At 38.8% G+C, this 22,540-nt stretch overlaps 1 protein-coding gene across 6 annotated transcripts in view; it reads right to left on the reverse strand.

Moving 5' to 3' along the window:
- Positions 1-22,540, reverse strand: part of DUS2 (dihydrouridine synthase 2) — a 57,935-nt gene that overhangs the window by 22,063 nt on the left and 13,332 nt on the right. For 5 of the 6 annotated variants that reach the window (XM_038367770.2, XM_038367767.2, XM_038367769.2 and 2 more), the window contains 5 exons: positions 20,307-20,352; positions 10,715-10,806; positions 9,103-9,146; positions 7,989-8,049; positions 1,461-1,508 (listed from right to left, as the gene is read on the reverse strand). In XM_038367770.2, the coding sequence (XP_038223698.1) occupies positions 1,461-1,508; positions 7,989-8,049; positions 9,103-9,146; positions 10,715-10,806; positions 20,307-20,352 (291 nt within the window). The remainder of the gene's footprint in view (positions 1-1,460; positions 1,509-7,988; positions 8,050-9,102; positions 9,147-10,714; positions 10,807-20,306; positions 20,353-22,540) is intronic. The other variant, XM_043495067.1, reaches the window with a different exon arrangement.

A 22,540-nucleotide genomic window follows, 5' to 3' on the forward strand; every position in this document is an offset into this window, starting at 1 on the left:
CTGAGGTCTCATCTCCCTTACACGCAAAAGTACTAATCACTAAATCCTGACAGTTTTATCTCCACATTCTCTCTATTACTACTGTTAAAACCTTTGGTGGATTCTCTGTAACTTGATGTCTTTAAATCATAATTTGAGGACTTCAGTAACTCAGCCAGAGGTTATGGGTCTCTTACAGGAGTGTGTGGGGATGAATTCTGTGGCCTGCAATGCGCAGGAGGTCAAACTAGATGATCATGATGGTCCCTTCTGGCCTTAAAGTCCATGAGTGTAAAACTTCATCTCATGCCTTACCTACTGCAACCTCTCCCACTCTGGTCTTTTCCACATTCCCCTAGTGGGTAGAGCACTGGACTGGAACTCAGATCTATGTACTATTCCCAGCTCTGCCATGGCACGTCACTGTTCTGTGCCTCAGTGCCCAGTTTGCAAAATGAGGATAAGGATATTGATCTCCTTCTTAAGGTGCTTTCAGATCAGTCTCCTTGCTCTGCTTCCTCCGACTGCTGGAAGAGAAAGGGATAGCCCCAGTGTACTTAATTCCCCTAATTCTTGCCTTGAATGGAGCCATACACTTGCTTGAGAAAGCTCCCTCCTACTCCACCGCCTGTTTCCTGTCTGTCACCCCACTCCTAACTAACTACTGGATGGAAAGGAACTACACTCTGACTTTCAGGAGGGATCCCAACAGCATCCTTTCTTCATACCAAACCATATGTTCAGTGTGTACTCCTGTGATCTACATCTAAACGTTTTGCCTGAGGCAGAGGAAAAGAGGAGTCCACTGCCCAAACCCTTACCTGACAAAAGCCACATGGAGAGCCGAACAAGGCCATTCAATGTCACTGCTCAAAAGGTAATTTGTAACTTTCTGTTGGCATGTGGAACTATAATTTAAACACATCAGCTAAGGTTGATTGCTATCATATAGAAGCAATCTGACTGACATTTAAGGAACGTTATATTTTCACTTGGATATACTCAGTTTTCCTCATTGAGCCAAATCTTAAGGCTATATAAGAGTTCTTGCAGAGCTCTCCCAATGTGTAGGCCATTGAAAACTAAACATTGTAAAGCTACTCAGGGGCAGGGACTGTTGTAAAGTGTTTGCTGTGCTTTGTGCTAGAATTAAACTAAAAATAAAAGGTTGTCAATGACCAGAAAAACAGAAAATCCAACTACAGCACCAAAAGGTGCAAGTTTAAAAATTGCAAAGGAAGTCGCAGCAATATTGTTGTTCCTGTGGCTATATAGGGAACTAAACCAGCAGTATAATCTAAGCAGATTTCATTTGAACCTGCAAAACTTTAGACATTATTCCATCCCTTACTTTCCCATATCTGCTTTTCACACAATTCTCTCTCACTGCAATAAATCCAGCAGCTCAAGAATTACTCAATTATTGTACATAAGCACCATATTTTCCTAGGCACAATTAAACCAACAAACTGGATACTTACACACTCAATTTTGTCAGGATCAGACAGCAGCGCTGCTCCCATACCTCCCTGGGGAAACACATGGCAATAGAATAAATTACAGACTGGAAACATTCAAAAAAAATCAACACTTTCTTCATTTTGTAAGAAGCATCTTGCCCAACGGGAAACTACAGCAAAACAAAATCCTCCCGTACAAGAAAAACGTTTTCATGTAAGCATGAATTGCTTTGTTTCTTCCTATTAGGTGATAAATTTCATTCATATGTTCTCCCTAGCACCATTCAATTGATCAATGAGCCCTAAATGCCAATGATCCCAATACAGTCTCCCATACTACGTACCTACACAAAAGGAAGTGGCAGCACAAAACAACTACTAATATTTTTAAAATATAACTTTCCACTCCTCTAATTTGGATGTTCTTCCTCGATCACCCTGTCTATATACACACAGACACCCAGTTAGCTATCTGTAAGCGTTAACATTAGATCAGTTTGGAAATTTTTGGATGGAATACTTTTCTGTCAGAAAAATCTGATTCATTGAAATCAAAACCAGGAACACACTGATTGCGGCAAAACTTCCTCCAGAAACCAGGCAGGTTTCCGGTTGTTTTCCTGCTGGTCTTGCCTGTCCACTGTGACAAGCTGTCGGGGAACATGCCAAAACATTTTTTTGCATCTTCTGAAAATAATTTTTTTTTCAGTATTTCCCTCCTGCAAAATTTTTAATATTTTTGTACTTTCATCATGATTAGAAGGATATGCAAGTTTTTACAGGGAAACACTGTTTTCTACTGTTTCTGTGTTCTAGTTAAGATACAGAAGAAAATATTAAGTAAAAGAAAACACTGACAATATTATAATGCCATTTTGTAACTCAAAGATGCATCATGGCCCAAAATACTGTGCTGAGAAAATACCATCTTATTTCAAAAACACAGCAGGAATGGGTGGAGGTGGGAGTGGGAGGATTGGGTAATAGTCAGACTGGTGATGAAAACAGAGACACAGAAAAGATTAGGACTGTTTAGTTTAGGGAGAAGATGAAGAAAAGGAAGGCACACAAAATAATGTACGGTATAGAGAGGTTCTGATCTACTCTCTCACAATACAAGAGCAAGGGAACAGTCAATGAAATTAAAATGCAACAAGTTTAAAAACAATAAAAGAAAGTATTTGTTTGGAGAATACATAATTTACTGGTGGACCTCATTGTCACATGGTATTGTTGAAGCCAAGAGTTTAGCAGAATTCAAACAAAAGGATTAGACATTTATATAGATGAGACTATCCACAGTTACAGTAGAGAAAACACACTTTTAGAAGGGATATAAACTCTCATGCTTCAATGGATAAGCCAACAAGTGACCAAAAGGGGTTAAGAAGAAACTTTCCCTAGGAACTGGTTACTCTATAGTTTTACACTGTAAGTTTTCTTGCATGGTCTTCTGAGTCATATGATATTGACCACAGTCAGAGCCTAGATAAGGGACTAACTGGAGTGTTTAAGTTAAGATGCCTTATTTCAAAGCAACTTCTACATTCTTATGTTCCTTAAGTAATCAGTGTCCACAGTGAACACAATTTTCTGGATGGGAAAAAGCACTATTCCCCATTAATATCCCCTGCAGAAGGTCACTATGTTTCTTTGGTTCATCTACTATAAAACAGACCTATTGCACAGCACAACTCTACCTTTCTTCCATCTCACTAAGGTCATGTGGCCTAAAATAAACACCTTTCCTTTTCAAACAGCCTGACAAAAAGAAATGTTCCGGAAAACAGGAGTCCTTTCAGACATAAGTATCCTATTCCTATTGCTTGAAAAATAGAAAAAAGAGCTCTACCTGCACTGCAAAATAGAGTCTATGCAATATCAAGGTAATACACATTACAGGGACATGTTTGGCAATGTGAGCGTTGGCATTTTTATTATTCCCCACTTTACTGGCTATGTTTTCAAACCAGCTGGAATACTAGAAGGTCTGATTTCAAACAGCTTTCTAAGACTATTAACTGGCTAGCTATAATAAAATACCACAGAAACTATATTTTTACCTAATGCTTAAAAAATGCTTCATTGTAAACATAATTACTGTATGAGCTACCTTGGTCTGCAAGTCAGAGAGCAAGAGGCAGCTGTTATAGGCTTGATGGTCTTAAGCTTTTAGATGAAAATAGTTAAGGGTTTTTTTAATATGGCTCTAGCTAAATGAACACTGATCTGCAGGTTAAGTCCAGATTTAACACTCACTTATCCCAACATTATAATAATCATATGGTAGAATACTCCACATTCTAATATAAATTATACAGAATGACAATGTTTAATTATTACCTGTGAAGTTGCTTTGTCTTTTCAGTCTCTGCAAGATGAAGCCTGAAAGCTACATCTCACAGGAGGTTTATTAACTATGCCAACAGCATTAAGGACAGCAGGATATAGTGTTTTAACACTGTAACCAGGCTCTCTCTCTCTCTGGAATGAAGTCATAAGTCATTTTGTGTGAGCTTCAGCTCTTTGCTATGACAATCGCTGCAACATTTCTGCATTTTCTTCTGCTGTGCACCTGACATTAAAATGGAGCAACATGGCCTGTTAAAAGCTCTATTTATACTTCAGATGGTTTAGAAATGTCAAAAAGTTAAAAATTTAATTTAAGAAGATGTAGGATTATTTTAATGTTGCATGTGTAGGGGTAGTGTTTTGATTTGTTCATCCCCAACATATTTATTAAAACTAACCAGTTACACAAACTCAGGCTTACAAAACTGTCATTAAAGTTTACCTGCCTCGATCTAAATCTGAGCCACTCACCTTTACTATGCCAAGGAGGAAGGATATTATACTCATCCATCAAGGAATTTATTTGCCTCAGGAAAGTGGGAAACTATGTTTTGTAAGGTTGATTTAACTAAAATTCTATTTAAAATGTAGTAGTCAATATTGCAGGTCATAATTTACAGAATTCTTTTATATTCAGTGACATATATTTCTACATTTTAAAAAAATTAAGTTTCCTGGGCATGTCACCACTAAAAATCAAGGAAATCACCAGTGAAATATATTATTTATTATATATTAAATATATTAATATTAAATATCCATACTAGCCTCCCTTCAAGACCATGTCCTTTAAGTAAAACATAAGAGCAAACTTGCAAAATACTTAAATTAAGAATATGTTTATGTATTTTGCTGGATAGAGGTCAAAATATCCAAAGCACACAAGATTTGTCTATGTTCATATAGTCTTTTGTGCTGGTTTCACTAAATTGGTTTAAAATCTCATCTTAAGTTGATGACACTGAAATTTTTTTATACCTACAAGAATTCATACCCCACAACTCATCAACAACCTTCCCCTTCCAACATACAATCACCCAAAAACACATATCCATTATCTGAAAATAATACAAAACCTAAATAAGTCCCCAGCAAAATTAAAATATCTTGTGGATACTCTTCAAACGACACCTGTATATTTAAAGAAGGATCTTACAATTACCATGGAATAGACCAATATAGATTATGTAATTAAAAGACTGTCATAACACATGAACAAGGGAGCCAAATTAAGGTTGCACAAGCAACCTGAATTTTGCAGTTTCCTAACTTTTGAGTGGGCTAAATGTTCTCATACCACAGAAAATTACAAACTTTAAAAATTCAGTTTTTAAAAAAGGAAAATTGAAAAAAGCAAATTCCATCATGTGGAACCATATCAGTCATCTCACATAGATCGTAAGCAGGGTTGGGACTTTTAGATTCACAGTACAGAGCTCTATTACTTGAGCTATTGGAGCAATTGGTACCTTAATAGTAGGTTGTTATATGTGGGCTACCCACTAGAAGGGGATGAGTTATGAACTTTTCCAGCGTGCTTCACAGCTATCTGATAAACAAGAGAGTAATGTCGGCACTCTGGAATTCTGGGCTCAATTCTGAGAGTATTTCAGAACTTATAGTCTCTCCAGCCCTGTTCATCCCCATTTCCCCTTCTGCTCCAGTTTCACCTGCATTTAAGTAAGGCTGATTCCTTATCCTTCTCCATCTTGCTTGGGCAACAGCAGGAAAGCATTCAGAACACAGTAGAGTGCATCTGTGCCTTCAGATCTGGGGACTGGGATCACAGCAGCCAGGAAGAGCAACTGCAGGGAAAGTACTGCTCAGGCCCTGCAGATGCAATGTTCAGGAAATTTTGTTGCCAGCTACTAACAAATCCCTACTGAACATGTGCAAATGGTGATTTTTGGAGGTTTATAACTTTGCCAATTTTGGGTGAATGATCATGGGGATGCCAAGGTGACCCCTGCCAAATTTTAAGTCCCTGTTCCAAGCATGGAACTAATGCTTCTCAACAAATTTGGTTGGTTTGGGGTGGTTTTATTTTGGTAGGTTGGTTTTTTTTTTAATATTAGCAAAACACTTCCTCCTAACTTTGTTCTTGGAAATAGCTGAATCTTTTTCGATGGAACTTTCCAAAAATATTCTGGTTGAGGCAGATGACCAGCATAGAACATTTCAACCTGAAATTTCCAACTGAAAACAGTCTTACAATTAGAAAGCATTAGAAAACAATGACTATAGGCATTGTTACCAGCTGTCTGTGTAATCTATCAATCTTAAACATTCTCTCTGATTACAACATATTCATTTAATTCAACAACTGAAGATGATGGTAAATTTCTTATTATAGTTTCAACATGAAAACCACTATTGTGTACAAAAAATATTTTATCTATTCTTCTCTTGTAAAGAGACGTACCAATTTTATTCTGAACTATGCTAACGTGTATATCCTAAAAATTATGATTATTCACATTTATTTCCAATTTTATAGCAGAAAGAATACTGTTCACAATTCAGCTACAAACTGCTCAAAGGTATCAAAATCTGATTTCCAGATACAAAATATATAATCTATATTTAACTTTTTTGTTACTTCTGTCCTTGATATAATTCCACAGGAGAAATATTACCCTGTTATAAATAACCATAAATAGATTAACATATGAAAACGTCATATGGACAATAGGAACTGATCAAGAATTATATTTTAATGAAATTGAATATTCTATTCAAATGTTGTGGTTTTACTGTCTTTAAAATATCATTGATTTCCAGTTAACTGGTTATTTAGCAATCATTTTATTGTTATAGATTATTTGTGTGATTTAACTAATCAGCATCATTTGGTACTAATGAATATTTGGTATTTGTTTAATATTAATAAGCTGTAAATACAAACATGAAATTTTTCTCCTCAATAAAATAGATTTTTGGTTCTGAGAATGACAGCATTAATTCTATTTGCTATCTCTTTATTTAATAAAATAATTTTTATATTAAGCATTTTGAGGTGTTCCTTTTTCATGGTAAGAGTGGAATAAATATTAGTTTTTTCTTTTATAACTGACAGTGGTAACAGCAATTAAAATACCAGTCAATGTTAATGCTAATTCTGATATCTAGTTAAAGGGATGCTGCAAGTCAGACTCTTTTGCATCACCCTGCTACAATAGAAATGATCCAAAATCCCAATATATTTCACTTAAAGGAAGTTGAAATACCAAACTAAATTTCTTTAGCCAACAACGATAACCAGAAGGCTAAGATTTTGGGTTTTGTATTCCTCCAACAGAGAACTGAGATGCACTGAAATCAGGGGTCACTTAACACCTCTGTCCCCTATCCCCAGAAGCATTACATCTACTTGGAGCAAAGCTTTCCTGCTTTTCTGTTCATGCAACAAGCTAATTATTCCTGTCAATAGGTTGGCCTGATGAACAGCCAGCACGTGCAGCTTTCTGAAGCCGCAGCATCCCTAAAGATGAAATATTGTTTAAGCTGAAAAGAACCTTCCAATTATGATGTCATGCTGGAGAGCATTCTGGCAGCCTTTCATTCAGCCTAAGTGAGGGAGCAACGAAATTCCCTTTTGTTTAGTGATAATAGAAACAGGGGGATTGATTGAATTGCAGTGGAGGAGGGTAGGGGCACAATAGCAGGTAAGCCAGCAGACAGCGAGAGAAACACTTTTAACATGGCCCTAGGAGAAAGCCGAGAGAGAGATTCTTTTTGAGCAGAATACTGGTTGGAAAGAGACTTGAAATTCTGTTCAAGGAAACTGCCTCCTCTTTGTTCCTACTGTGTTCAGGGAAAGATGACTGCGTATACATTTTTTGTACAAAAGCAGGATTGCACCTAAGAAATACCTGAATTTCATTCTCCTGCTAATTTAAAACAGCCTGCAAGGCCCCAAATTTTGACTAACAAATCAGGGAAAAGGGAGCAACAATAAAATGGCTGGCCTGATGCTTCTAATGGTCTGGACAAATACAGTTGCCCTTATTTTTGAATGTTAAGAGATCACAGTTGCAGCCAAGAATAGAATGACTCATTGCAACTCTAAATAATTGAACATTCAGAACAGAGAAAATCAAATAACAACTTGCCGGAACCAGAAAAGCAGAATATGTGTTGCATCCTGTGCCTGTAAGCAGGAAAAGAGAACATTTAAAAGGATTAAAATCAACCTGCCTTAGTAGAATATTCTTTTGGACAGCCCATGTTGATATCAATCCCAGCTACATCATTCTCTCTGAAAAGAAAAGAACAAAAAATCCCCACAAATATTTCAGACTAGAAAAGGAAAAAAGCATCTTGCCAGAGAGCCTGCTTGAGTGCATTTTCCATCCCCAAGAGGTTTAGATGAGAATTTGAAGTTTGGAGATTTTTTCCAAACCTCTGAATCTTTTCTTTTATCTCCTCACTAGGGTAAATTTTGTGTATATTTATACAGTGGTCTCCAAAACCATTTCAATACGTATATAAGAATTTAATTTGCCTTTATGGAAGAATTCAAAGACTCTTACTGAGTCTTAGGGAACAAACCTAGTTAGGATGTTCTCCCCACAAACTCAAACCCTGCAAAATATTGTTTTATATCATTTTTCATAAATAAATAAGAAAAATTTCTCATGATTTCTCAGGTGCTCTTATGTGGATTTAAAAGTTATATTCCTCACCACTGAAACAAAACTTCTATTGTTTTTCTTGTATTTAACACACATCTGGTTGAGAGCTTTAAAAATCATAAAGAACACAAGAAATTGGTCAATAGGGCTTTATCAGCAGGTGTGCAGCATCCAGAAAAAAAACACGCTGAGGACAGAGACCTGGCATGCCCATTACAAAGTTGCACAGCAGTCACTAGCATGAAAAGTAATTGCTTGAGCAGCTACTGCCTTGAAAAAAAATCATTACTGCTAATGGGAGCAGGAGTACAGCCTGTTCATGCTGTTCACCCACTGATCTTTCTAGATGGTGAAATCTGCTGCAACTTGCTGAGCAGTTCCTTCAATGCTTAGTGGAACTTTTGTTTACCCTAGTAGCTCTGCTAATCACACAGGACTCTCATACCTTACTTCTGACCTCTAAAAATATTAATTTCCCCTTGAAAGACTTATAACTACCTCCCTCCCTCTACTACTACTAATACAAATAAAAAAGACTAGGGAAAAATACATCGAACTGCATCAGTGCCTGGTTTCAAATGATAGCTGCATTTGGATAAAACTTTACAAATTAAATTACACCCCAGCAAGCCACAGGGAAAGAAATTATTTTCAGATAAGATTCTATGAGAACTTACACAAGCTTGGCTACAGCCAAGGCTCTCTCAGCATCTGCTGATCCCTGTGGGGCAAAAAGGATATAATTAATATTTGTTCACTTGATTCTGTTTTATAATAAATGCTTTTGTGTAGATCAGGGGTGGCCAATCTGAGCCTGACACGGAGCCAGAATTTACCAAAGTACATTGCCAAAGAGCCACAGTAATACGTCAGCAGTCCCCCATCAGCTCCCCAACCCCACTCCCAGTGCCTCCCACCCACCGGCAGCCCCGCCGATCAGCACCTCTCCCTCCCTCCCCGCACCTCCTGATTAGTTGTTTCGTGGTGTGCATGAGGCTCTGGGGAGGAGGGGGAGGAGCGAGGGCATTGCAGGCTCAGGGGAGGGGGCAGGAAGGGGTGGAGTGGGGGTAGGGCATGTGGCAGAGCCAGGGGTTGAGCATTGAGCACCCCCTAGCACATTGGAAAGTTGGCATCTGTAGCTCCAGCCCCGGAGTTGGTGCCTATACAAGAAGCCAGATATTAACTTTTGAAGAGCCGCATGTGGCTCCGGAGCCACAGGTTGGCCACCCCTCGTGTAGATATACACACTTCATATACTTTTTAGAGTGGGTATATGTATAATATGACAGAGATCCACTACTCAATAGCAAAATTAGTCAGTTAAAGACAAATCTGAAGCCAGTTTCAGAGTAGCAGCTGTGTTGGTCTGTATTCACAAAAAAGAAAAGGAGTACTTGTGGCACCTTAGAGACTAACAAATTTATTTGAGCGTAAGCTTTCGTGAGCTACAGCTCACTTCATCAGGTGTGAAATTAAGAATGTACTTAAATCTTTGCAGGATCAGGGCCCACTATATAACACACACGTTATCCTGCATTTTAAAAGTCAAAACTGAATTTGTTTTAATCTAATAAAAACATTATATTCACAATAAGTATTGTCCCTTTTTCTTATAAATGTGCAAATCTTAGCTGAACCACCATGACACAGATATGCCTAAACTGAGAACTGTGTGACTGTAGCTCTATAATCCTTGCCCACCAAACCTTGCTTGCGATGTCTAAAACTTATATTATCTGGGGCGGGAACAATGTCCTTCTTTCTTCTGTGACTTGTATGGCATGTGAAATGTTAAACATCACTGTTATTTACAGGATTGACACATGCAAATGAACCAGTTAACTGAATGAATGAACAAGAAAAACAAAAAATGTTGATAAAAAAAGTGTTAAATGTTATTAAAACTACTAAACACAAATGATGTCTAGCTATGAGTTCTATTTAGTGAAATTACAAATGATGGTAAGATCACATTTCACTGTAATTTAGTTTTGGTTCTAGTATGTTTGAACACATAGCTAAGATAACATGGTGTAGAAATAAGCTACATCTGTGGCCCACAATATACACATTGGTCACCTATTCTGTGTATGCTTGTATACAATTAGTTTAGAAATCTTGCAATGCAATCAGTGTGAAATTAGAGTCCAGAAAGATTAACACCGGTTGAGAAATCTGGGAGCTGTTTAACATCTGACAAAGAGCTACATTTAGACATATCTAAACAGTACAGTGCCAGTAAAATTAATCTACTTTGATATCAGAATGTAACTGTTCTTCGTGTCTTACCATTTGAAAGACAACACAATCTCTCTCTCTCACACAGGTTCTGAAAACAACTCTTTCGTTCGGAGCTACAAAGTCCACTGTTTCAAGCACCTCTACATGAAATAGGATAGAGACACAAAAATGGGAGAAAATAATATAGCTAAATATAATCACAAAATAAGCCAGGTGAAGTAATTAAAAATATACAATGTGCATATAAACTGAAATTCTACCAAATAAAGCTGTACACCTCAGTGTTAGAATCAAAGTTTATCAAGAAACAATGCAGAGTTGAGTCATATGTGCAAAATCAACTAGACTGAAAAGTTCATTAGGTTGTCATACAAACTAACAGAACGGACAATTAAGCGTTACAACCAATGCTTCATCCCTCACACAGATATTTGTGAAAAAAACAGTGGTTTTAGAATCAGGGCGTGAAATGCAAGACTTACTGCTGAATGTCCTAGTTCACAAGTCTAAACTATTAACTTGATGTTATTGAAATTTTAACAAAACTTGTTTATGAAAGCAGATATAGAAATAAATGAGTTATTTCCCTGAATGGCTAGAGCAGTTCTTCTGCTCTGTCTCTTAGTGATGCACTTTGGCTAGCTTTTCTAAAGACAATGTTATGTTGAAATATGTATGTTTTAAAATTCCTTGGTCAATGCTACTAACATAACTGTAACCTTCTGCAATGCACCTTAAGCCAACCAGGGGGCTGAAACTGATGCAGAACCAGAGGCAGCCTATTTGGTAGGCTGTGCTTACCAACAGGAACTGACATGGACTCTTATCTTCTGCACTGGCTAGTTTCCTAGTCCAGCTTAAGGTACTGATTTGGTTTTTAAAAGCCCTAAATGTCTTACAATCTGACTACTTGAGGGACTGTCCATGTCTCTCTCTCATGCCATACTGATCCACCCACAATCAGCACAAGAACCTGAACTGAATCTCTCTTGATTTAGAGGAGAAGCTGATGGTAGAGCCTTCATTATGAGGCAGCCTCAGCTTTAAAATCTAGCCTATGTTCTGGAAAAAATAAAACAAAAAATAGGTCTGTTGATTTTCAGGCCATGCCAAGGCTTCTGGAGAGGGAGAGGCTTAAGGATTAAAGCCTGTGTAAAGATGCGTAATTCCTGGGGTAAACAACAGTCACTAGTTTTATTATTGACTTTGTAAGCTATGTCAAAGACACTTGGAGCGTTAACATTTAGGTTAATAGGTTTAATTTCTTTCAATTTCTAATAAGAGCGAGAAGTATTTTAAAATGTGAACCTTTAATATTCATTAATTTCTCTCATCTTGCACATTGCATGTGAACTAGTCACTTTCACTCTCCAGTTCTCAATCACTAAGCATAACACTGCAGTGTTGCTTATGGATACCCTAGGAGAATGCTGGACTCCAGGCATCTCCTACTGTCACCCTATACTAGAATTAAAATGACTTGAATCCAATTGAAAAAAAATCAATTTTTTTAAATCTTGTTTTTAGAAAAAATTCTGAGCCCAAGCTAACCTGATGGCATCTCAAATTTGTGTAATTTATTGAAAGCATACATAGCATTCTTCCTCTCTCCAAAACACTGCCAAGTCCTCTGGGAAGGACTGCAGCCGAGATTACTACTGCAAAATCCATGTGCTAAATCCAAAAGGATTACGGCAGTATTCTAAAACATTTGTGAAGAGAGGCATGTACAGCAAAACAGTGACTTGTATTAGTCTACAGAAATTGTCAGATTCTAAAATTTTCTTGATAAAAGGTCTTAATGAGAATTGCACATGCATTATGAAGCCTTGAATTTAATACAGTGAATTCATTTTAGTATTAAACAATTGAATTTAACTCCATGATCAAGACAAAAACAGACAAGCCACTGAAAAGCTGTAAGTAACATTGATTCAATGGTTTATTTTTCTACTCGTTCAGACTGAATATTTTTATAGATTATTATATATCAAAATACAATAACTAATTTTACCTTTTCAGAACTGCTGATATTCCTATATTAAAGTGTGCTGGATCAAATACCTCAAACGTCTTCTTCTCTACACCCATCATCGGCCCAAATTAAACCATGGTTTAAGTAGGAGCAGTTCCATTTTGGTATCAATGGGAATAGCACCCACTTACGCCAAGGCTCAATTTGGCCTATGTTCATTAATCTAGGTGAGAGGTTCTAAAAACATAGCCACAAGCAAATGGCTCTCCTCATCCAGTTTTCCTTAACCACTTGAAAGCAGTTCTCAGGTGCCAAACGCACCCATAAAACACGATACTGGTTCTCACGGAAAATGGCACAAAGGATTCTGAGGTGCAACTGAGGACTGGCTGCAAGTAGTAAATATGGGATCACAGAAAAGAAAAAGTGATTCAGTGTGGGTTAGCAGAAGGATAAAAGGTTGAAAACCATAACTCCAGGTGTTCAAAGTGAAAGCTGTGACTGCATAAATGGTGGAATCTCAAGTAGGAGTAGAGGTTATTTTACTTCAGTGTTAGGCACTGGTGTGACCGCTGCTGGAATACCGTGTCCAGTTCTGGTGTTCACAATTCAACAAGGATGTGGATAAATGGAAGAGGGTTTAGAGAGGAGCCACGAGAATGATTAAAGGATTACAAAACATGCTTTATAGTGAGACTAAAAGAGTTCAACCTAGAGTTTAACAGAGAGAAGATTAAGGGGTCATTTGGTTGAAGTTTATACAAGAAGAACAAACATTTAATAATGTGCTCTTCAATCTAGCAGAGAAAGGTATAACATGACCCAACTGTTGGAAGCTGAAGCCTGGCAAATTCAAAATTGTAAAAAAGGCAGAAATTTTTTTAACATTGGGAGCAATTAACTATTGGAACAATTTAACCAGGGGTTGCAGTGTATTCTCCATCACTGAGAATTTTAAAATCAAGATTGGATATTTTTCTAAAAGATATGCCCTAGGAATTATTTTGAGGAAGTTCTACAGCCTGTGTTATATAGGAGATTAAACTAGAGGATCACAATTGCCTTTTCTGGCTTGAATTCCATTAATCTGAAATTTGATTGGGGGAAAAAAATACAATTTTCTAGCCAATAACTCTCTAATATAAAAATTAGCAAACTGACTCCAAGGTTTAGTTGGAACATTAAAGAATTTTATTATGCAGCAGCAGTTTTCACATGATTAGCTGACAGATGCCACCTAGAATGTCCTAATGAAGCATCATTATAAATACAGATGAAATAGACTGACATCTGGTGTCAGCAACTAAGGAAAACAAATGTGGTCTTTTAGCAAAAATAAGAATAATTTTAGACAAAGTATACTAATACACCACACCATATACAAATTCCTTAGAAATCATAATTGCCAATTTCACCTGACACCTTTAGGATGAAAGTGCCAGTCCCCCTTTATCTCTTAAGATCCACTTTGAAGGGCAGAAGAGGTGTATAGAGCATTGTGGGGATACTTCACACTTGGATGAATCTCATTTCTTGAAAGCATATACTTGTAGACTCAATTTTATCTGCTTTCAGAAGGGTCAGTTAAGCCTTTCTCATTCAAACTGTTAACATAAACTGGGTCATGTTGTAATGATTTACACAGCAAAATTCATTAGAGCCAACAGGACTATATTAACTATAAATCTATACAGAATGTGTTCCATCCGGTCCATTAATACGTATGCTCTTCCTTGTTTCTAGTCCAGTTCTTTACCCTTTTCATGCAGTCACTACTCTTTATTTGCAAAAAGAAAAGGAGTACTTGTGGCACCTTAGAGACTAACAAATTTATTAGAGCATAAGCTTTCGTGAGCTACAGCTCACTTCATCGGATGCATTTGGTGGAAAAAGCAGAGGAGAGATTTATATACACACACACAGAGAACATGAAACAATGGGTTTATCATACACACTGTAAGGAGAGTGATCACTTAAGATGAGCCATCACCAGCAGCAGGGGGGGGAAGGAGGAAAACCTTTCATGGTGACAAGCAGGTAGGCTAATTCCAGCAGTTAACAAGAATATCAGAGGAACAGTGGGGGGTGGGGTGGGAGGGAGAAATACCATGGGGAAATAGTTTTACTTTGTGTAATGACTCATCCATTCCCAGTCTCTATTCAAGCCTAAGTTAATTGTATCCAGTTTGCAAATTAATTCCAATTCAGCAGTCTCTCGTTGGAGTCTGTTTTTGAAGCTTTTTTGTTGAAGTATAGCCACTCTTAGGTCTGTGATCGAGTGACCAGAGAGATTGAAGTGTTCTCCAACTGGTTTTTGAATGTTATAATTCTTGACGTCTGATTTGTGTCCATTCATTCTTTTACGTAGAGACTGTCCAGTTTGGCCAATGTACATGGCAGAGGGGCATTGCTGGCACATGATGGCATATATCACATTGGTAGATGCACAGGTGAACGAGCCTCTGATGGTGTGGCTGATGTGATTAGGCCCTATGATGGTATCCCCTGAATAGATATGTGGACAGAGTTGGCAACGGGCTTTGTTGCAAGGATAGGTTCCTGGGTTAGTGGTTCTGTTGTGTGGTGTGTGGTTGCTGGTGAGTATTTGCTTCAGATTGGGGGGCTGTCTGTAAGCAAGGACTGGTCTGTCTCCCAAGATCTGAGAGAGCGATGGCTCGTCCTTCAGGATAGGTTGTAGATCCTTGATGATGCGTTGGAGGGGTTTTAGTTGGGGGCTGAAGGTGATGGCTAGTGGCGTTCTGTTGTTTTCTTTGTTGGGCCTGTCCTGTAGTAGGTGACTTCTGGGTACTCTTCTGGCTCTGTCAATCTGTTTCTTCACTTCAGCAGGTGGGTACTGTAGTTGTAGGAATGCATGATAGAGATCTTGTAGGTGTTTGTCTCTGTCTGAGGGGTTGGAGCAAATGCGGTTATATCGTAGCGCTTGGCTGTAGACAATGGATCGAGTGGTATGATCTGGATGAAAGCTAGAGGCATGTAGGTAGGAATAGCGGTCAGTAGGTTTCCGATATAGGGTGGTGTTTATGTGACCATCGCTTATTAGCACCGTAGTGTCCAGGAAGTGGATCTCTTGTGTGGACTGGTCCAGGCTGAGGTTGATGGTGGGATGGAAATTGTTGAAATCATGGTGGAATTCCTCAAGAGCTTCTTTTCCATGGGTCCAGATGATGAAGATGTCATCAATGTAGCGCAAGTAGAGTAGGGGCATTAGGGAACGAGAGCTGAGGAAGCGTTGTTCTAAGTCAGCCATAAAAATGTTGGCATACTGTGGGGCCATGCGGGTACCCATCGCAGTGCCGCTGATTTGAAGGTATACATTGTCACCAAATGTGAAATAGTTATGGGTCAGGACAAAGTCACAAAGTTCTGCCACCAGGTTAGCCGTGACAGTATCGGGGATACTGTTCCTGATGCTTGTAGTCCATCTTTGTGTGGAATGTTGGTGTAGAGGGCTTCTACATCCATAGTGGCTAGGATGGTGTTTTTAGGAAGATCACCAATGGACTGTAGTTTCCTCAGGAAATCGGTGGTGTCTCGAAGATAGCTGGGAGTGCTGGTAACGAAGGGCCTGAGGAGGGAGTCTACATAGCCAGACAATCCTGCTGTCAGGGTGCCAATGCCTGAGATGATGGGGCGTCCAGGATTTCCAGGTTTATGGATCTTGGGTAGCAGATAGAATACCCCAGGTCCTGGCTCCAGGGGTGTGTCTGTGCGGATTTGTTCTTGTGCTTTTTCAGGGAGTTTCTTGAGCAAATGCTGTAGTTTCTTTTGGTAACTCTCAGTGGGATCAGAGGGTAATGGCTTGTAGAAAGTGGTGTTGGAGAGCTTCCTAGTAGCCTCTTGTTCATACTCTGACCTATTCATGATGACGACAGCACCTCCTTTGTCAGCCTTTTTGATTATGATGTCAGAGTTGTTTCTGAGGCTGTGGATGGCACTGTGTTCTGCATGGCTGAGGTTATGGGGTAAGCGATGCTGCTTTTCCACAATTTCAGCTTGTGCACGTCGGCGGAAGCAGTCTATGTAGAAATCCAGGCTGCTGTTTCGACCTTCAGGAGGAGTCCACCTAGAATCCTTCTTTTTGTAGTGTTGGCAGGAAGGTCTCTGTGGGTTAATATGTTGGTCAGAGGTGTGTTGGAAATATTCCTTGAGTCTGAGACGTCGAAAATAGGATTCTAGGTCACCACAGAACTGTATCATGTTCGTGGGGGTGGAGGGGCAAAAGGAGAGGCCCCGAGATAGGACAGATTCTTCCGCTGGGCTAAGAGTATAGTTGGATAGATTAACAATATTGCTGGGTGGGTTACGGGAACCATTGTTGTGGCCCCTTGTGGCATATAGTAGTTTAGATAGCTTAGTGTCCTTTTTCTTTTGTAGAGAATCAAAGTGTGTTTTGTAAATGGCTTGTCTAGTTTTTGTAAAGTCCAGCCACGAGGAAGTTTGTGTGGAAGGTTGGTTCTTTATGAGAGTATCCAGTTTTGAGAGCTCATTCTTAATCTTTCCCTGTTTGCTGTAGAGGATGTTGATCAGGTGGTTCCGCAGTTTCCTTGAGAGCCATCGCTCTCTCAGATCTTGGGAGACAGACCAGTCCTTGCTTACAGACAGCCCCCCAATCTGAAGCAAATACTCACCAGCAACCACACACCACACAACAGAACCACTAACCCAGGAACCTATCCTTGCAACAAAGCCCGTTGCCAACTCTGTCCACATATCTATTCAGGGGATACCATCATAGGGCCTAATCACATCAGCCACACCATCAGAGGCTCGTTCACCTGTGCATCTACCAATGTGATATATGCCATCATGTGCCAGCAATGCCCCTCTGCCATGTACATTGGCCAAACTGGACAGTCTCTACGTAAAAGAATGAATGGACACAAATCAGACGTCAAGAATTATAACATTCAAAAACCAGTTGGAGAACACTTCAATCTCTCTGGTCACTCGATCACAGACCTAAGAGTGGCTATACTTCAACAAAAAAGCTTCAAAAACAGACTCCAACGAGAGACTGCTGAATTGGAATTAATTTACAAACTGGATACAATTAACTTAGGCTTGAATAGAGACTGGGAATGGATGAGTCATTACACAAAGTAAAACTATTTCCCCATGGTATTTCTCCCTCCCACCCCACCCCCCACTGTTCCTCTGATATTCTTGTTAACTGCTGGAATTAGCCTACCTGCTTGTCACCATGAAAGGTTTTCCTCCTTCCCCCCCCTGCTGCTGGTGATGGCTCATCTTAAGTGATCACTCTCCTTACAGTGTGTATGATAAACCCATTGTTTCATGTTCTCTGTGTGTGTGTATATAAATCTCTCCTCTGCTTTTTCCACCAAATGCATCCGATGAAGTGAGCTGTAGCTCACGAAAGCTTATGCTCTAATAAATTTGTTAGTCTCTAAGGTGCCACAAGTACTCCTTTTCTTTTTGCGAATACAGACTAACACGGCTGCTACTCTGAAACCTACTCTTTATTTGAAATGCATGTTGCAGTAGCACCTTACGGGCAACCAAGTCAGGACCTATTGCATTAGGCACCGTACAAAAGTGGAAGCCACTATTTTAGTTGACTATTCTGAAACCTAAAAATTGACGTACACCTTTATCACCCCATTTTTGTCTTCAAACAATTCAGGTACATCTTTTCTTTTCAGCTAACTTACTAAAACAAACACTTATAAAACAAAACAAATCAAGACCCAGTTTGCTACATGTTTACATGATAGTCAAAAATTTCAGCATGTGCTTTTCTGGGTTGTACAGCACCATTACTGTGATATTCACCATTACGTACCTTAAAACAGTATAGAAATTGTAGGTTTTCAGCTTATGAATGGGGAGAGGGGCAAGCCAAACAGCCAAGGCAAGAGCTCAAAAAACTGACCTACACTGAGAAATCACATTAAAGAAGAGACTAGGGGGCTTGATTCTTTCTTTTATACCTCTATAACTAGCTAAATAATAAACATATTCCTAAATTTTTAAAGTATAGGCCTTTACAGGCAGGCCTGCATATCTATATCCTAACAGCGAACATGAATGTTTATAAAAAGAAAAGGAGTACTTGTGGCACCTTAGAGACTAACAAATTTATTAGAGCATAAGCTTTCGTGAGCTACAGCTCGAAAGCTTATGCTCTAATAAATTTGTTAGTCTCTAAGGTGCCTCAAGTACTCCTTTTCTTTTTGCGAATACAGACTAACACGGCTGCTACTCTGAAACCTGTCATGAACGTTTGTGTGTTCCAAGGTCTGTTCTAATAATTGCCTCTAGGTTTTCTCATAAAAAACAACAACCCAAAGCCCATTGTATTTCAGCTTTAATACTTATATTCTTAATCAGAAGACTAACTATATAGGTGATATAGCTCACTGGAGTTCTCCCAATATAAAGTTATTAAGGAGGAAGTTTATTCAGCACCAATGAGTTTGAATTTGTAGAGATAAAACACAGCGTACATTTAATGGAAATAAGTGCATTGAGTGCACTTAAAATGACCTCTGTTTAAATGGTAAAAGTGCACAAAATTGTAAATGCGTTAATTTGAATCTATAATTCAACATAAATGCTCCCAATGTTTCCTCAATAGATCTGGTCAAAAGTAGAAGTACACTTAAGAGGACTTCAATATTTTCTACAAGAGTTTATAAGTCATTTTAATTTTGCAGGTTTTGAAATGGAACAATATTTTCTTTATTAGAAACTTTGTTTGAAAGATTTCTTTGAAAATTTTCAGTTTCAAACATTGTTCTCTTAGTTTAATTTTTCCTTTAACCCCCATTTCACAACCCCACTCTAACTGTCTTCCTTTTTCCTCCCCCCCCAACCCTTTTCCTCCTTTTTTCCCCACCCTTTTTTCCATTTTGCACTAAAAGGGGAAGGGGAAAAAGGAGAGAATAGGGGGTAACTTTAAAAAATACATTAAAAAAGACTAATTATTTTTCCAGTTCAGTTGAAAACCAGAAAACTTGGAAAAAAAATCCCACATTTTTCGTGCTAATTTTCCATTACAAAAAGGAGATTTTTTTTATTAAAACAGTTTGCATTCAAAAAAATCGACGAGCCCTCGTCTTCAAATTCTATCTGTACACATTACTAAAAATGCTTTCAGTCCTGTTAGCTGCATACATCCATTGCAAAGCAAGCTATTCTATTCTATATAATGTGACACCAACCAAATTATCAACTAAATTTCAGTTATGGAAACTTTATTACTGTTATAACAGAAAGAACTAAAACCTGACCAAAAAAAAAAAAAAAACACCTCTGTAAGCTGAGCAAACTGACCCAGTTGTTGAAGAACATATAAACTCATTTCATTCTTTAAGCAAGAAGTCATTTTCTAAGATTTCATCAATTATGTGCAAGTTGCTAAAAACAAATTAGATCTTAACTTTTTAGTTTTAATAATATAAGTAATTATGAACAGTAATGAAATTAATTTTTTTCTATTTTATTTTTAACCCAAATGTGTCCTTCTAACACTTTATTCAATGGAATGGGAATATTAACACTTCTTGTAGCTACTGCTTAAGTGTCTCTGGCTACCAAATCAACAAAGTAAACAAGCATTTCTCATCATTTACTGAAGAAAAATGGTACTTGAAAGTTTTTATCAAAATATATTGTACTTGCCATTTACAACTCTTTTGCACTGCACCATCTTTATGTCAATCAGCTCCTAAGAATAAAGATCAGAAATATATGTAAGTGAATTAAAAAAACAAAACAACAATACACTAGCAAGTTTATCAAAGTAAAATTGGTTAATTTGCCTCTTATGAGATATTATAGTTCAGCTCTAGAGAAACAGCACAAGAGGACATGAATGAAAATTAAAGAAACACTGTAAAATGTAATAGTTTATGATCACAATTAGATTTCATATCCATATGTACAGAAATGTTATAACACTAGACTAGATCAGTGACGCATCTAATCAACTATCCTATGGTAATTCTAGAGTTTGGGGCAAAAAGTGACCAGACACCTATAGCCAGGAGACTAATCCTATCATGCAGAGGCTGACACAAAAGAGGGCAACCTCTCATCAGCAAAGTCCAGGAGCATTACCTTGATAAGAAGCCCAGGACCCACCCCTCTAGATCAGAGAAACTCTGAAGTTTACTGGAGATATTCTCAAATGCTGAAAGAATCAGATTTTACTAACAACTTTTCTCCATTTCTTCACTATCCAACAGCCATTAAACGAGGCAACAACAAATACGATTTTTTGTCTTTGCTCAAACTACACCTCTACCCCGATATAACACGGTCCGCAGGAGCCAAAAAAATCTTACCGCATAATATCTGAAACCACAGTACATCAAACTTGCTTTGGCCCCCCCTGCTCCTTGTCCCCTGACCTCCTCCTCCAGAGACCCTCCGTCCCTAATCACCCCCAGAATGCCATCCCCTACCCAACCCCTCTGCTCTCTGTCCCCTGACTGCCCAACCCCCATCTACATCCCTGCCCCCTAACAGGCACTCAGACACCGTGGCTGGGAGCTGGTGGAGTGGAGCGGGCTAGGGCTAGGCTGCTCCGCCTCCTCTCTGCTGGTGAGTGTGTGTGGGGGGGATCCCTTCCCCCAAGCTCCCTCCCCAGAGCCACACAGCTGGGGCCGGGGCAAGGGAAGTGGAGCGGGCTGCTCCCAGCCCCCTGCTAATCCCCCGGGCCACTCTGGGCCTGCGGGGCCCCCAAAAATGCCCCCCCAACTCCTGACCTTGGAGGGTGGGGAGGGGCCCTGCTATACTGCGTTATATGTGAACCTGTGTTATATCAGGTCACGTTATATCGGTGTAGAGGTGTATCTAGTCAAGGTCAGACTCTATATCATACAGAAAAGGAATCTATTTTAGAAGATAAAAGGAAGCCAAATGATTAATGAACACAGAAGACAAAATTGTATGAAGATTATAATGAACTGAGAGCATATATTATCTACAGATTAAAGTTCCCACTCTATTGTAATCGGTCCTTTCTTTTCTAGAAAGACATTTTCATATCCTGTGATAATTTTGAAGGCTATTACAATGGCCATTCCACAATCAACATAGAGGATCTGCCAGTATTTCTATTACAAAATCAATTTTTCAGGGCTTCTAATTTGGATGGTAAATCTGCAGGCTGTAACTATAAAAAGTGTCTCAGCCTGGGAATTAAAATGTATAGGTTCTTTTCTGCAGGCTTCTGTGCTGGAAATCAAAGCTTCAAGACCCCAGACTGCAGGAAGTCCAGCCTAAAAGGGTATTTTGCCATCACATACAATCCACAACACTATTTTGCCAAGGAACCCAAAGCCAGCAGGTACAATCCAGAAAATTGGCATGGGTTGCCAATAAAAGGATATGCTTGGGCAGAGCATCTAGAGTATGAACTGATTCAGCAGCTTCCCCGGACTGGGACACAAACCTGCATTCAACTCTTAACTCTGCCAGACTTTCAGCATGGCCTTGGGCAAGTCATCTATGTCTCAGTTCCCCATCCATGAACTGGAATGATTTGTCTTCTCTACACAGGGACATTCAGGAGAATGAACTACATTCACTTCTAAAGTGAAGTGCAACTGGGGGCAGGGGCAGGGGCAGGGATAGCTCAGTGGTTTGAGCATTGGCTTGCTAAACCCAGGGTTGTGAGCTCAATCCTTGAGGGGGCCATTTAGGGATCTGGGGCAAAAATTGGGGATTGGTCCTGCTTTGAGCAGGGGGTTGGACTAGATAACATCCTGAGGTCCCTTCAAACCCTGATATTCTATGATACACTAAATCAAGTTAAGTCCACTTTAATTTTGCATAAGAGCATCTTCACATGGGTTTAATGTGGTTTAACTAGTCCAATTTAAATTCACACTTTTAATTAATTTGGATTA

This window comes from Dermochelys coriacea, chromosome 12, assembly GCF_009764565.3.
Source record: "Dermochelys coriacea isolate rDerCor1 chromosome 12, rDerCor1.pri.v4, whole genome shotgun sequence".
Lineage (NCBI taxonomy): Eukaryota > Metazoa > Chordata > Testudines > Dermochelyidae > Dermochelys > Dermochelys coriacea.